General features: G+C 51.1%; 1 protein-coding gene across 1 annotated transcript in view; it reads left to right on the forward strand.

Moving 5' to 3' along the window:
- Nucleotides 1–1,275: 1,275 nt before the first annotated feature.
- Nucleotides 1,276–15,778, forward strand: part of BTC (betacellulin) — a 156,339-nt gene continuing 141,836 nt past the window's right edge. The window contains exons 1-2 of the mRNA XM_075929368.1: nt 1,276–2,026; nt 2,959–3,060. Of these exons, the coding sequence (XP_075785483.1) occupies nt 3,036–3,060 (25 nt within the window). The 5' untranslated portion in view covers nt 1,276–2,026; nt 2,959–3,035. The remainder of the gene's footprint in view (nt 2,027–2,958; nt 3,061–15,778) is intronic.

Here is a 15,778-nt window from a genome sequence, read left to right on the forward strand (position 1 = left end):
CCTATCAGTAGCCTGAGCTGCTGCCCATGCTGCTGTTTCTAGCACGTGAGCTCAATCAGCGTTCCGGAGGGTCCATCTGCCCCAGCTGGAAAGTCCCCCTCTCAGCGGCAGTCTGGGTCCGCCCGAGACGTGACCAAAGTGCAACTTGCAGCCTTTCCCCTTGCGGAGTGTGGTGTTTGGATGGCAACGGACAGAGCAAACCCTGCTGGAGGCTTGGCCTTTATTTCAGTCGGCTTCGGGGGCTGTTCCAGCTGCTGAATGATGGCGCCTACAAAGGCAACAGTAGGGAAATAATAATTGGTGGTGTCAGTCGGATTAAATACAGTTCCATATGAACACCTGCAGAGTAACCGGCTTTCTCTGCCGGGGGCATCTTGGGAAATCTTCGATCGGTTTCTTGCTTTTTGTGTGTGTGTATCAATGAGATTAAAATGAACTTTTGTCCCGAAGGTCTGGTCTGTCAACCTCAGCCCAGAGCCAGAGAGTCCTATGTGTGAGGTGCTTTTATGCTAGCGCGGGAGCTCAGCTGAGGAGGAGACGGCCCTTTTCCATACCCCAAGTACGATGCTAGTTCCAATTTACTCCCCGTTGCTTCAGGAATGCTAAGGGTGTAGCTTCCCACAGAGGCTGATTGATACACTTCCTGCAAGGAGAAACTGTTGGTCTCCAAATGGTGCTGTCAGATTCTTGCCGGGATGGAAACACGGGCTTTGGAGATCACTGGCTAGCAGGACAATTGGAGGGTTTATTTCACATGACAGATTTCTTGATGGCCATCAGATGGGCTGGGGGTATTGCCCTCAATGCCAGTGCTGGCCTCATTCAGTGTGAATTGCCCCGCTGAAGAGCCATTCAAAATGTGACTGTTTGGGTCTTGCCAGAAACTGTCTCCCCTCATTTGTAACCCAGTAAGAATTACAAATTCTTCAGTCTCTGCTACCAGCCAGACTCAGCCACATGGTTAGCTACAATTGCGTGGAGATGCTTGCTATTGCTCTGATACAGAGAGATCCCTGTTTACTATGCACGCTGGCTCCATTTCTTTTCAGACTTTAAAAAGGTTGAGTTAGCACTGAATAGGTTTGTTTTTTTTAATATACAGAGGTTTCTTAGCCATTCATTTGGGTCAAGGTTTGAAAAAATGAAGGGCCTATAATTTAGCTCCTGTATAAATGGCTGGATTTTCAAAAGCCCTAAGCCCCTAGCAGCACCTACTGGCTTCCAGAAAGCTTGGCTGTGACATTTTTATTATGACTGTGCAGAAAGCTTCCCAACAGCTGCTTGTCTCTTTGCGTGTGCTGCACTTTCTGCATGGTCCCTGAGTGAATGTACTTAGCTGTTCTGGGCCTTGCCTTGCTCCTATTTGATTTCCATTCTAATGATCTGTGTGGAACCTGATGCTGAGTTTAGATATTTTTGTCCCCCACAAAAATACCCCTCCCCGTGTACCTTCCTATTTCAGCTGTTCATTAGAGCGTGGGGGTGTAATCTGTGCAGGCAGCCAGCTGAAAAGAATCTGTGATGAGGGATTAAAAACTCACATTTGATGCTCTTACTGATAGCGGGGAAGCAAAGGGAATACTGTACAAATGGGCAGAGGTGTCCCCTCTAAAGGACATTCTCTTGAACTACAGTATCCATGATCTAGTGCAGCTCTTGTAGACATTTTTCAGGATTTTCTTCTCGTGACTACTTTCTCCTCCCACTATTTTGTCTCAGAAGAAAGGAGGGGAACCTATGAAGAAAAAATGTTGAAAATAATTATCAGGTTTAAAGAAAACAATCCCCCAAAATGTGACACAATCCCTCTCAAAATAAATTGAGACAATTTTTTTGGTAAAGGCTATTTTTCAACCAAATATATATGATGCTGGACTAGTCCATCCTTTGGATTGTCACGGTTCTCTCTGACTTCTTCCTATAGTTTTGAATTGCTCCAAGCAAACCTGTGAAGATCTGGACAGATGTCTGCTTACGCCTGTGTGGTTATGTTGCCCAAAGGAACACGACCTGAATCAAAGGCTAGGTAAGCTGTACATCTGTGCTCCTTTTACCTGGCCAAATTCAGCTGTGCTAAATAAATAACAATTGCAAAGGGGTCGATTTGTATTTCTTTAGATTCATGTCATTGTAAAGGGCTATTTTGATAAATAAAAATACAAATAAACTATCCCTCCAATTAAGAGAGTCGAACTCGGGAAGCTAAATCTTCCCTTCCCTTCCAGCAATTCAGTGTGTTCAAAGGGCTGAGGAGAAGACAATGTGCCTCACAGGTGGCCCAGCAATACAGGCAAACTAGGTGGTTGCCTAGGGCACCAAGATAAATGGCCGTTGAGGGCTTTGGAGGCAGGGACTCCGTGCGTTTCGCCTAGGGTGCCAGTTGCCGGCAGCTCATCTAGGGCCACTCCTGTTCTCACCTTTCTATCTCCTTTGCCCAAGGTGGGAATCCTTTGTGTTCAGGTCCAACTTTTTTCTCACCAGAAAAGTACCAGATTCAAAATGGGGTGCAGCATCAGGTGGCCTGGCCACATGTCCTGGCAGGGCCAATCACAATCCAGGCTTACAGGAAAACCAACCCATTCACAGGTTGTTACTTTGAATGGGGCCATTAAGCTGTGGAGTATCACTAATGCTCCTTGGCACTTTCAGAATTAGAAACAGAGCCGCACTTGGTATTTCTAACTTTGCATACAAGAAAGCCACATGCACAGCAATCAGATACACAGATTCAGCAGGTGGTAATGTTAAAAAGGACGTATCATGTGAGGCATTATGCCTAAGGCATCTTTGAGTTATGCATATTCATAAGCCAATTTTCATAAAGAAGAGGAGGCTGTGACATCTGCCCTGGCCAGGGCTTGTAGATAGCACCCCCATGCCACACCTGGGAGTCCTATAGGGCTGCTGCCCCCTTAGGAGCCAGAGGGTTGAACAGCTGGCTTGCCTCCCTCTGTACAGGTGAGCCTCATCTCCTAATCAGTCAGCGGTTGCAGGCCAGGCTGGGAAATCAGAGAGGGGCAGTGCACGGAGCGAGCATGTGGTGGCCTGTTGAGGAGCATGGTAAGTACTTTGCCCTTTTGGTGAGGGCCGATAACTGGAGTTCTTGTGTGTGCTCCCTGCGTAAGGCTGAGTCGGCGCATGGCGTTGCTGCCTGATGAGCTGTGGTGGCTGGTGTCTCCGCTCTCTGTGTGCAGCAGCTTGGGGTGTTCTTTCTCCAGGCGGGGAATGCTGCAACTCTCCCTGCACCTTGTGTGCCCTCCGTATTCACCCAGAAGCCCCCCCCCCCCGAGTTCAGCCCACGTCTGGGTCTTCCCGGCGGGAGTCAGGGTGCAGAGTGACCGGGCCGCTTTCTGAGCCCAAAGGCTGCTAGATCTCCCCGCAGCTACCGCTCTTGAGAGAAACAAACACTTTTAAACCAGGAGAGAGTCTACTCAGCTCACTGTCTCCCCCACACCTTCCCGTTCTGTGATGGTGGCCCAGGCAGGTCTACGTCCTTCTGCCTCCCACACAGCTCCCCACAAGTTCTGGGTGTCCTGTTCTCTTTAGCCAGGAAAGAGGGACTCTCACGCCATCTAGCCGGCGTTCCTTTGTTCTTGGCAGTTCCTGGGCTTTTGACCTTGCTTGTCAAACCAGGCTCCTAAAAGCAAGTGGTTCCTCCGTTGTCCTGTAACAGCCCTCGAGTGTTTGGTGAGGGATGCTCGTCTTGAGCTAGTTTTTTACCTTCCTGCCTGGTTTTCCCGATAATTCCATTAAACTAAAGCACTGTACGAATACAGCAAAGTAGATTAATTACTAGGGCACGGTTTTCCTGCCTTATGACAGGGCAGCTCTGCATCTGAGGCAAAGTGCATTGTAGTTTCATCTGTAGTAAAGAGTCTTCCCGGACAAACCTTCCATATTCAGCTAACTCAGGGTTAACCTCTTTTGTTGTTTGTGTATCTTCTAATAAATCTCCTGTAGTTTGCAGGGAATTTTCATGCTCACTTTCAGCAAGGGGGCCTGCTGAGTGAATCGGGAGGGAATATAGACAGGGAAAAATAAAACAGGCCGAATTCCCTTCACTTCACAACTGGCTTGCCCAAGCTCAGTGGTTTGACTCATCAAATCTCACCAGCTTTGCTCCGTTGGCTGGTGAGCTCCTTGCTCGGGAGGTGTCTAGTTTGGTGAGCTTAGAAACTACGCTTCAGACGCGCGCGCTCTGGGGGTTAACCAGGACAGCTGTGCCAGGCTGACTCCTCAGTGAGACCCCGGCCACATGTGCCGCCTGCCTCAGTGGCTCCTGGCTGGCAGCTGAACTAAGCGGAAGTCAGTGTGGGGGGAGGAAAGAGTGTGTGTGTGGAGGGGGGGGGGGCTGTAGGGTGTAGCGCAGGGGTGGGGGACATACAGCTGGATCTGGCCCCCAAGGCTCCTGCACCCACCCACAGCCCAAGCCCGGTGCCTGACAGCCCCCTCCCAGACACTGTACCCCACAATTTTGACTCCACCCCAGAGCACAAAATCTACTAGCCTGGGAGCCCCGGGCTCTGGTGTGTGAGGGGAACACAGGGAGCGTCTTTCTGCTCGGCCGGGGGCCACGGCAAGGAGGCGCCTGTTTTTATGCTTCTCACTTTTGTGCTGCCCCCGCCTGATTTTTTTTTTTTTTCTGTGGGTCAGCAGCCCCCGACCCACAAAAGGTTCGCCAGCCCTGGTGTAGCATCTGCCGTGCTGCACGGCCCCCTTGTTCCTGGGGGAGCCTGCTGGTGCCAGGACAGAGGGCGCACGCCTGGTTCCTGCCAGCAGAGGGAGCCCGCGTGCTTCCATTGAGACGAAATTGGCTCCCCCACTCCAGCCCCTGTTGCCTTTAGCATCTTCCTCCAGCCTGGCCTGGAGACAGTGCTCCGAGTGGGACAGGGCCAGTCCGGGCTACCCCCGTCGGCAGGCTCTGGCTCCCAGGCCCATCCTTCCCGCAGCAGTCCGGTCCAGTGCGCCCACCCCATTCCAGCATCAGTCCCAGGTGCCTGCCCCGTCCCAGCTGCAGAGGGGTCTGTCTGCCCCACTCTGCTAGGGGGTGACTTGGCAGGAGGCCGGGCAGTCGGGTTCCTTGTGGTGGGAGACAAGCTGCTGGGAGGGGCCCTTCCCCTGAGGATGCTGATGGGCTGTATTATGCGAATCCCTTGCTAGAGTCCAAGTGTGGCTGCCTCATACCTCCTTGGCCCTGGAAATCACTGTTGCCTGCAGCCTGTGGGCTAAAATCTGAGGCAATCCAAGGGCCAGTGTGTGAATGCCGGGCCTGGGAATGTCGGGCTACGTGGGTCTGGTCCGGTTTCTGTGGTGTCAAAAGCTGAGCTCCCCAGACCCTCTCTCCCCTGAAATGGGGGTGAGCGTAGGTCCCCGGCGGAGGGGGCGGTAGAGTGGAGAGGCAGCAGCCGCTGGGTGGGTGGCAGGTAAAAGCTTCGGGCCGCTAAATGTTGTTAATCGCTCTCCTGGTCCAGCTCTGGCCCCGCGCCCTCGGCCCTTTTCATGTCATCCTCGTGGGCTCACACGTGGCTGCTGCCATGGCATTTGCACTGCCAGGCTAGTCCCTTGGCGCGTGGCCTTGTCTCTCCGGGGGAAGGGGGGGTCTGCCTGTGGGGAGCTGGGTCCGTACAGACACAAATTAACGGTGTCTGTCATGATAGACAAGCCCAGGGGAGAGAATATCTTGTATGGGACCAACCTCTGCTGGTGAACGAGACCCTCTTGGAAGCTCCGTTGGGCCTGTCCTCCCAGGAGGAGGCGACGGAGCAGCTCTGGAATATTATTTTTGATTCCATGTTAAGTGGTGTGACTAGATTGCAGTACATTTTGGCCTTAATAGGTTGTCCTAACTGTACGTTTTAAAGGGGGTTATTTTTAGAAAGAAAAAAGCCCTGAGGTAAAACAGCCTTCGTTATTTAAATGAAGAACATTCCCCACTTTTTAATTAAAAATGGATATATTTTTTTTTTAGCTCCCTGGGTGTGGGTAAGGCGGCACATCACAGGCTCTTATGCTCTGGGCTGGCTGCTTGGGTTGAGATGTTGTGTGGGCTGAATGCTGTTGGGAGGAGAATGGCCGGGTGGCGTTTAGGGAGCTATGCTACGTCTCCTCCTACCTACAGGGCAGCCGAAAGGACAAAGGCTGGTGGGGGACGAACTGGCTGAGGCTGCACGTTCACAAGAAACCGGGCTGCCTAGAGAACTTGCATGCAGCATGATCAGGCTGCTAGAGGGGGGGCTGGGCTTGGCTGCTCTACCCAGTGCTGTGCTCTGACTCTACCGGGGGGCTGCAGAAGCCCCTGCAGGAGGTAGTGTGGCTTTCAGGGGCCATTTTCTGCTTTGTTTTTCCTCTGCCCTGTTCTGCTCTGCGAAGCCAGCGCCGCGCTGTGAGGACCTGCCTTCAGAGTTCTCCCCCTGTGGAAAAGCAGCGACACCTCGGCTTTCCTTGCAGGGGCTGGCGTCGGAACGGTGGGGGGGCAGTGGGGGAGCAGAGAGGAAGGACCTCGTCAGGCTCTGGAACACCGGGAATGGCTAAGCTAACTTTTGTCTGTCCCGCCTGGTGTCTCCAAGGCCCGCGTAGGAAGCGCACGGGGTGGGGATGGAGCCTGGGAAGCAGATGCAGGCGTTCCAGACCTGCCCGAGGGAGAGCCCTGAGTCATGCCGTTGCCTTTCCAAAGGCTGAAGATCAGCACGTTCTGGGAGAGAGCCTCTCCTGCAAGATTTGGAATGGGATGCTTCTTCCAGGGTGTAAGCCGGTGCTGGCTCAGGTTCCTGGGGAGCGTCTCGCGGTGTCAGCGTCGTCAGGGTTACTATCTGTGGTTCGTTTTTGGGAGGCCTTGACCCAGGTCGTTCTGCCCTGGAGGGCAGCCTTGTCAGAAAGCTCTGCTGGCTGGTGATCTGCCCGGCACCGCCGGTTAAGCCTGTCTCTGCAAGTCAGTTCCCTTGCCGTGCGGCGTGTGGTGCTTTTACCCAGGCCTTGCACTAAGTGCTATGGGGATTGGTGAGCTGTGACACGCCCCACCAGCTCTTCACCCCATACGAGTGGTGCCGTGGATAGAGCTGGGGGGGGGAGGTCAGACCTTTATGATCTCCCTTAGCTGGGCTCTGTCTGCCAGTCGGTCGCATCCCCGTGTGCCGGGAGCTGAAACAAAGGGAACAGCCACAGGGTGGGCAGGCAGCCGAAAGGACTGTCCACCACATGGCCAAGTCTCCAAACACTGGGGTGGGTTTGCTTTGGATTATGCCGGAGCAATAACTGCCAAGCGGTGGGATGTTTGGGACATGGTGCCTCTGCTGAGACAGTCACCCGGGGAGAGGAAATAGTTGCTCCCTGGGCTTTATCCCACTGATGTGGGGTTGGGGGGGTTGCCCACGGAAGTACTCAGGGGGATCCACACTCTACAGCTTTGGGTGTCCTCGGGGCCCGCAAAAGGTGGATGTCGGCATTGATGCCCCATCTCCATTGCCCAGCCCCCCCCCGCCCCCCCAAAGTCAGGTGCTTTGCCAAAATGTAATGCATTTTTACTGGTGCCGCCAGCTGGGGAGAAGGCAGGGCGGGAGCATTCCTGTCCGTTTCTCTGCAGAACGCAGGAATTTCCGTGTGGGCGAGTAAAGGACCATAAAGATGCCCAGGGATTTGGAATGTCATCCAGGCAAAGCTGCACGTGGAAAGGGCTGGAGGAATTTCAGCCAGACTCAGTTTCCCCAGCACTAGGGAAAATGGCTTCTCTGCGCCAATATTAAATGACACGAGTCACTGTTGTGGCGCTCCACTTGCATCCATCCCCCAAAACGGTTCCATGCCACTCCCCCCACGGAGCAGGAGTACAGCAATTGTGATAAGACACCTGCAACACCAACATGGCCCACCTAGCAACTAAGTAGTGGCTGCAAGTCTATTTCCATTGGCATTTATCGAGCAGAGATTGATCTGCGGCAGGCAGTGCTCTGTGACAACCATCTGCTCTTCTGGCATTCTCTAGCAACAATACAAAACATTTTATATCCGGGTTGAAAATGGGCGCTGCAAAGACATCTTTCTCGGTCAGTCCTCCTAAAATATACAACGCTGCAATCAGTCACTGTACGATCGGGAGAGAAACCTCCTCTGTGTGTAAATAGAGCAAGCTATTGATATGACCTCTCTTCTGTATGCTTGCCAGCCAAGCCCTTTCTCTAAAACACAATGAAATGCAAAAGTCCACTAAAATATTCTTGTATTTAAATAAAAATGGCAAAAAGCCTTTGACCAAAAATTAGCCGTAAAAATTGACGGCTTGGTGGTGCGTGTGGGAGGAAGTAGGGGAAGATCTGGGTTCTGCTTCAGCAAATCACTTTTTAAGGATGCATTTTGGTCCCATTGAAATCTTAAAGTTGAGTGCCTGCTTAAATGTTGTGATGGATGGGGTCTCTGCTCAACTGCTACAAGGTCTAAGAGACGTGGGTGTCAATTGCATTTTCACGATCAATACGGAGCCAGGCTGCCACCACAGAAGAATAAATATTGGTCACATCTGGTCTTGGTCTTGCTCAAGTCATGCAGATTTCTCCACCTCCTTTCCCTAGAAGGAATACTTGGATTTTCTCTTCTGAAAAAGCTGTCCCACCCAGAGGGCGAATTCGTGCAGTTGTCGGCACAAAGCTGGTTAGGCGAGATCCCAGCTGAAGGATCTGTTGGTCATATGGATGCGACAGCCAGAGATAAGCTGGTTGCCTGGCTTGCCAAGACGTTGAGACCCATTGGAATCCAGAGGGTGATGGTGGGAGCAGCTCACTTGCTGTGTTGTGAAAGCTTTTTGAATCTGCCCTCCCTTCTCCCAAAGCTGTCTTGCATGAAACCAGAAAGCTGCGAACAGCTTTGGGCCAGTACTGTGTGTTTCCTCAGGAGGCCTCGATCCTATAGCTGAATCCATCTAGGCAGGAGCTAGTGCCTCCATGAAGTCCCATTGACTAACGTACAGTCCATACGGATGCAGCTATCTGCTCATGCCACCTTGGATAGTTTTGAGACCGGGAAACAAACATCTGATAAGTATTCCAATATATTAAGGCAAAAGACGATGTTCTCTATGCGCAATTGTCCTCTATGGCCACTGAAGGTAGGACAAGAAGTAATGGGCTTTATTTGCGGCAAGAGGTTTTTAGGTTAGGTATTAGGAAAACCATTTAAACTAAAGGTTAGTTTTAGTAGTGGAAGATTGGACCCCCCCATCACTGGAGGTTTTTAAGAGCAGGGTGGAGAAATACCCATCAAAGCTGCGCTAGGTTTATTTGCAAAAGCAGTGAGGAGTCCTGTGGCACCTTATAGACTAACCGAAGTGTTGGAGCATAAGTTTTCGTGGGCAAAGACCCACTTCATCAGATGCAGGTTTATTTGGTCCTGCCTCAATGCTGGGGGTGGATTTGGTGACTTCTCAAGAACCCTTTTAGCCCTTATCGTCGTCAACAACCATGAGCTCAACACCTGTTGGTGTCCGATGCCTCCCTCGCTATTTCCTTCCATCTTTCCCTGTCCAGTGCGGAGTGGCTTAGTTTCTGTAGACTAGCTCCGCACCAATCTACCACATCATCGACCCATTCTCTGTGGGGTCTGCCTCTTCTATTCGGACCATCCATTATGCTGAATACCTGGGTCTTAACTTTTTGTGTGTTTGTTCATTCTGCAGATATGCCTGAATAGCTGTAACTTCCATTGTACAACCTTCTGCAGTGGGTTCTCTTTCGGCTGTGTCTTCCTATATGATTCCTCGTTAGGGTGGATGCAGAAGGTCACTTTCTTTCTATAACAACTCCTCTTGAACACCAATATCCTTCTCTTTGGGGTTAAAAGTGAGTCCTGAAGAAATCCACTTCTGTTAATCTGGTTTTTGGCTAAATCCGTTAAGGAAACCATACGGAAACTTACCGAGGTAGGTCCCTCTCCCCCCCCCCCCCCCGTGAATATCATGCTGGTTGAACGTTAATGTGGTTTCTCCCAGGATTTCCACGTTCCAGGGAAGTGGAAGAGGCAAAGACCACTAAATAACAAAGCAATGGTCACTGTAACGCACTGGAATTCTCCTTGGTGTTTGCAAACCTGGCAAAAAGGGGACCGAGCTGTTGTTGGGATTCCCTCGAACTCGGACATGAGGTTCAGCTGGGCTTGCCCAAGGATAAAGTCTGCTGACGTGATAGCTATCCCAGCTGGGGCTCTGCTTTGCCTGGCACTGCAGGGACCAATAGGATTGCTTAGCACGGTTAAGTTGAGCCAATCCCCTTGAAGGTGTGTGTGGAGCATGAAGAGGTCATTCTATCTCACGACCGTTCCAGCGGGCGGCTAAACCTTCTGAAGTGAATTGAGGCTGAGAGGCTAGCACAGACGTTCCAATTTCAGGCGTTTATATGGCTCCCATCACCGTGGCATCTGATCCTCTCACAGTCTGCCCTGTATTTCTCCTCACAGCCCCTCTGTGAGGTGGGTCAGTGCTGTTATCCCCATGCTCCAGATGGAGAACTAGGGCAGGTGAGGGCTAAATGACATATCTGCGGTCATGTGGGAAATCTGTGGCAGAACTTGGCCTTGAACCTCAGTTTCCTAAATCCTAAGCTGGTTCTTTAATCGCTTCCTCTACTGATGACCTTCTGCAATTTAGTGTTTCCCGTCTCTACAGTATACATATCTGTAACTCGCAATAATTGGCTTGTCGTAGTTTTATGTTTCCTTTAGCACTGTGATCATTTTGCTCCAGGTGCTGTCTGGGTTCCAGTCCAGCATAACACAGGCTAGCCAGAAATATTGCCTACAGTTTGAAGAGCTATGGCTTCCGCAGGATTGTAATTGGGGCAGGATAGCTGCCCAAGGGGCAAAGCCATAGGGGTGGAAAAATTGGGCAGAAAAGTAATGGGGGAAGAAAAACCAAACAGTAGGCATTGCAAAAATGCTTGCTTACTCCAGACACTAAAATGCCTAGTTATGGCTCTGGGCTTCAGGGTAGCAACCCAACCTCGGCTGAAGGCCAGCATTTCTATACAAATAGGGGGTGGGGGAAAGGGGCAGCAAAGTGAGGCCTTGTCTATACTTACCAAGTTTTGTCACCAAACCCTGCCTTTTGGTGATGAAACAGTGAGAGTGTTTACACTGCAATGGCGGGGAAAAAATGCATAGTTTCATTGACAAAAATCTCTCCTCTCCCCCTTCCCCAAAGACTTATGTCTTTCCCTCCTTTATTGTCGGTGAAGAGCCAATGCGGACTCTGCTGTTTTGTTTTGTTGACCTTATTCCATGATGCCCTGATGGCTGTGCTCAGTGTGTTGTGATCTTTGCTGCCCTGCAGGCATGCACCCATCCCTTTTCAGAGCTCTGGGAAGTATCTGACAGCTGAGTGAGCTGCTCTGTTGGGGGAACAAAGAGCAAATCGTTGGCACGCTCCTGTTTCCTGTGCTAGGAACACAGTGGTGGGCAGACAGCCGCGGTGGGAGTGGAGCAGATGCTGTGCTGCTTTGACATTCCTTTGTGCCAAGAGCTCACAGAGCTACTCACGGTGCCCCTCCCAGCACTTGAGGAAGCTGTGGGAGAACTTGGTGGGAATCCCAACATGCACAGGGATCAGCTCCACCTTCCCACAACACAGCACTGTGGGATACATACCCACAATGCACTGCTTGCATGGATGAGGGAGCCCCCAGGTGTAGACCTAATCTGTCGACAGAGGCAACTCGTGCAGACAACCTCTGGTGAGTTTTGTGTTGTCAACTTCTGGGTGTCAATGTAAGTTTTGTTGATAAACAGTGGGAGTGTAGCTGAGGCTTCAGAAACGGCAGCTGTGGTGTGTGTGGTGTGCTCCCCCTTTCTGCAGCCCCCACCGCTGCTGCTGGGTCCAGGGTGGGTGTGAAGACCTTTGGCGGTTGTGGGAATACAATGAGTGCGATAAGTTCAGTGCAGTCACTCTGGTTTCTATTTACCATTCTTTCCCCTTACTCAGTTAAATCCCTAGCTAGAGGCAGAGCCCTTGGTGAGTAAAACTCATCCCTGTGGAAAGCTTCATAACCATGAGGTGATGCCAGGGCTGCAGAGAGACTGGCCATCCCCCCTGGGCAAGGTGGGAGGGGGCATGGCTTTGTGCCCCCATAAGGGCGGGGCTGGGACTAGCCTCCCCCAGCCACCTTTTGGGGTGCCTGGAGTGTGCTACGCAGGGCTCCAGCTGCTTCCGCTGTAACAGCGGTGACCAGGAGCCCTGGGCCATAGGGAAGCTGCCCCTTTTAGCCCCCCATCTCCTCCCCGTCAGCGGCCCTGGGTGATGCCTACCTGTCCCGTGTGTCTGAGCCGAGGGGATATAATGGAAGTGCTGACAAAGGCGCCAGTGTAAATGGGACCAGTGTTGGGGTGTTTGCGGCGGATGCATCTGTCTAGCTACGCTGCTCAGTATAAAAGAAGTGGAGGGTCCCTGCTGCTGATTTGAGGAGCATCATCTTAGTCCTCTGACCTCTGCAGATGAATGCCTGGGTAGGCTGTGTGCTCATACACCTGGTGCAGGCTCGTTTTTGGGTTTGTTTCCTTGGCGAGGGATGGAACGTCTGTTTCAGCCTGGGGGGGGGGCATGTGTGGAGACCAATTGCACCTTTGCACGATGACACTGTTGGCAGTTGGACGCGCAGCTGCAAGTCCAAAGAGAAGGCTCTTTACACGTAAGGAAGGGACCTGACAGGGTTGTGCTAAAGGATTCCCTGGATGTGCTTACAGGTGCTGCCGTGGGCTGAGAGAAAGCTGGGCTTGTGTGTTACAAAGGTCAAGGCTGAATTAAAATTCCACCTTCTAGCAGCCATTTCCATAACATTTTATCCCTACAGATTATTTCCTGTTTTGCTGGGGGACAGTCCTGTTAATTCATTTATCTTGCCCGTTATATAATTACAGCCTCACACATGGTAGGCGTAAGGAAGCTGCAGCAGAGCGAAGAACCCAGTAACCTCCAATTATAATGCTAATTGAATTATGAAAGCAAAGTCCAGAGCCAGTCAAGTTTGAAGCGAGGCCTTTGGAGCTTCTGAGCAGGCGAAAGTCCGCCGTGAGCGCCATACAGACAGCTAAGCGCTGAAGGGTCAGTCGGACAGCGGGGCCTTTGGCAAACAGCTTTGGGACCATGGCAGGTTTGCAACCGTGTGTGTAAGGAGCAACGTCCTCACTGCTATTACTCACACTTTAGCGTGAAACTGACAATGGTAAAAATCCATTTGCCTTTCTGCCCACAATGCTGCTGATTTTTAACATTTCCCTTCAGTGGGCAGGGGGGAAACTGGGAAGTTTCCTTATGTACTCATAGCCGCAATGGGACCAAACCCCCACCCCGCTAATAATTCCATCTTACTCTGTGCTCATAAAGTTTGCTCTCTGTATCAATGAAAAAGAGAGAAGCACAGCTGTTGATTCTCCTCCCCCCTGCTCTCCCCCCCATAATAATAATTTACACTGGGTTTGGTAATAAAAATCACTTCCGTTTATTAAGTATAAAAAGTAGGAATGAAGTGGTTGCAAGCAGTGACAGGTGGATCAAAGTAAGTTACTAAGCTAGAATAAACAAACATGCCAGCTAAGCCTAATACTCCATGAGAGATTGTTACTAAACATCATTCCTCACCCTACTCTTTATTTCAGGTAAAAATCTTCAAGCCAGAGCTGATCTTTTCTCTGATCTGGGTCTAAAAGCTTCTCCCCTCATCCGTGTTCTTTGTTTCCAGATCTCTCCATGTGTACTCTTGTGGAGGGGAGCAGTTTGTGAAGCCAACTGAAGATATTCATTGATTGCTCCTCATTCCTTAAATAGAATTTCCCCGGGACAGGAATCTTTTGTTCAATTCTCCCCGCTCTGGAAGAGTGTAATATGCGAGATGGATTCCAACACCAGGTGGCCTGGTCACATGTCTTTGTAGGACCAACCACAGTTTGGGCTTACAAGAAAAACTCAACTCTTTAGAGATCATTGTCTTGAGCACTGGGCCATTAAGTTCCTTCAGTACTACTAATGGCTTTCACTAGAAGATGTAGATTAACACCCAGGTTCACACTTCATATTTCTAATGTCATAGAAATTGGATTATGCATAGTCACAGGTCTTGACAAATCGCAGCGAAATCCACTCACCAGCCCTGCACTACGCAATGCGCCAGCCCTGCATTGTGCATGCGTGCACCGCCCGTGAACAGGGTGACCGGCTGAAATCTACTTGGCACAGGCGAGTAGATACACTGATTTGTCGAGCCTGGCATATTCATGTTCAAAACACATTCCCATAAAATAGTGTGTGTGTGTAGTGTCTCCGAAACAATTGCCCAGGTGGTGCTAGTTTCTGGGAAAACCCTCATTATGCCTTGTTCGAGGTGGAGCTCCATAAGTTTAGTTATCTTTAATGAAGGGTGTGTTTGCACCCAGGAGCGTGTGAGGTTTAACCCAACGCGTAACAATACCAAGGACCTGGGTAGTCTGAGACAGGAGCTCTCAACCTTTCCAGACTATTTTCAGGGGTTTGATTTGCCTTGAGGACCTTAACGTGTTTCCCTTCACTTAAAAATGACTTGCTTAAAAAGAGCAGACACAACAGTACAAATTGTGCCACGGCCCACTAGTACTGAAAGGTGTCTGCCTTCCTCATTTCCTCCATATAATTATAGACCAAATCAACTGGAATATAAATATTGTACTTGCATGCCAGTGTATGACATATGGAGCAGTATAAACCAGTCATGCGATGAACTTTTAGTTGGTACTGACTTAGCTAGTGCTTTTAATGTTGTAAGACTACGCAAATCTCTAGATGAGTTGATGTACCCCCAGAAAGCCTGTGTGTGCCCCCAGGGGTATGTGCACCCCTGGTTGAGAACCACTGGTCTAGGAGAAACCATAGCGAGAGGGACACCACGAGCACCTCCTGTAAAATTCTGCTACTTAACTAACAGGAGGCCTGGGCTGGCGATGTTGGGTCTGGTGGAGTTGCCTGTTCTCTGGATGTTGCTAATGTTGCCTGACGGACAGGGTGTTAGTGGAGCTTGGGGAATGAGTGGTTTGCTATGTTAAACCCAAGCTCCCTGCTTGCTTGCTTGGCGCAGTCCCTGGGGGGAAGGGCTGCACACTGGCTGCCTGGGACAGGGTCCCGTGTCTTTGGGAAGGTAGAACTACACGGCAAGGCACCTCGCTTGGAGTTGAACCACAGTGGCGGTGTGCTCTGAGTACTCTGGCTGGCTCTTTTCTCGGGTGTGGTGCCACGGCCACTGGTCCTCCGCCTGTGAGCTCTAGTGCAAAGGGTTTTTCATGACGTATTGAATGCTTCTGGGTTTGTGTGTGTGTGTGTCAGCCTCTTGTTACCACATTGGTAGCCAAACACAGGCACCTGCTTCCTCCTGGGATGGGTGGCGTTGGGGTGCCGCTGCTGTTGCGATAAGCGTTGGAACCTGCCCCTGGAGAGAGATTCTGAAGTCTGCAGGGTTGGCGCGTCTGGTTGTCCATCCTGCTGAGAGCCCCGGTTGTGCGTGTCCCTCGTGTGGTTGCAGCTGTAGCAGTACAGTGGGAGCAACACTTTCCCACATGGCTTTGCCGTGGCACCTTGCTTGTGACGTGCAGTGAGATCAGACTGCTGGAGTTGCAGGGATGGCCTCTGTTGATTGTTTCCCGGAAATCCAGGGGTGTGAATGTGCACCTCCTACAATCCACACCCCAGCAATCGCACTCGATAAGTTGCCGGCGGGAGGGCTGCCCACCAGTTTGCAAATACGTTAAACCGGCTTAGTAACCAACTGCCCTGTCAGTCACTCTG

The sequence above is a fragment of the Pelodiscus sinensis genome, chromosome 5 (genome assembly GCF_049634645.1).
Source record: "Pelodiscus sinensis isolate JC-2024 chromosome 5, ASM4963464v1, whole genome shotgun sequence".
Taxonomy (NCBI): domain Eukaryota; kingdom Metazoa; phylum Chordata; order Testudines; family Trionychidae; genus Pelodiscus; species Pelodiscus sinensis.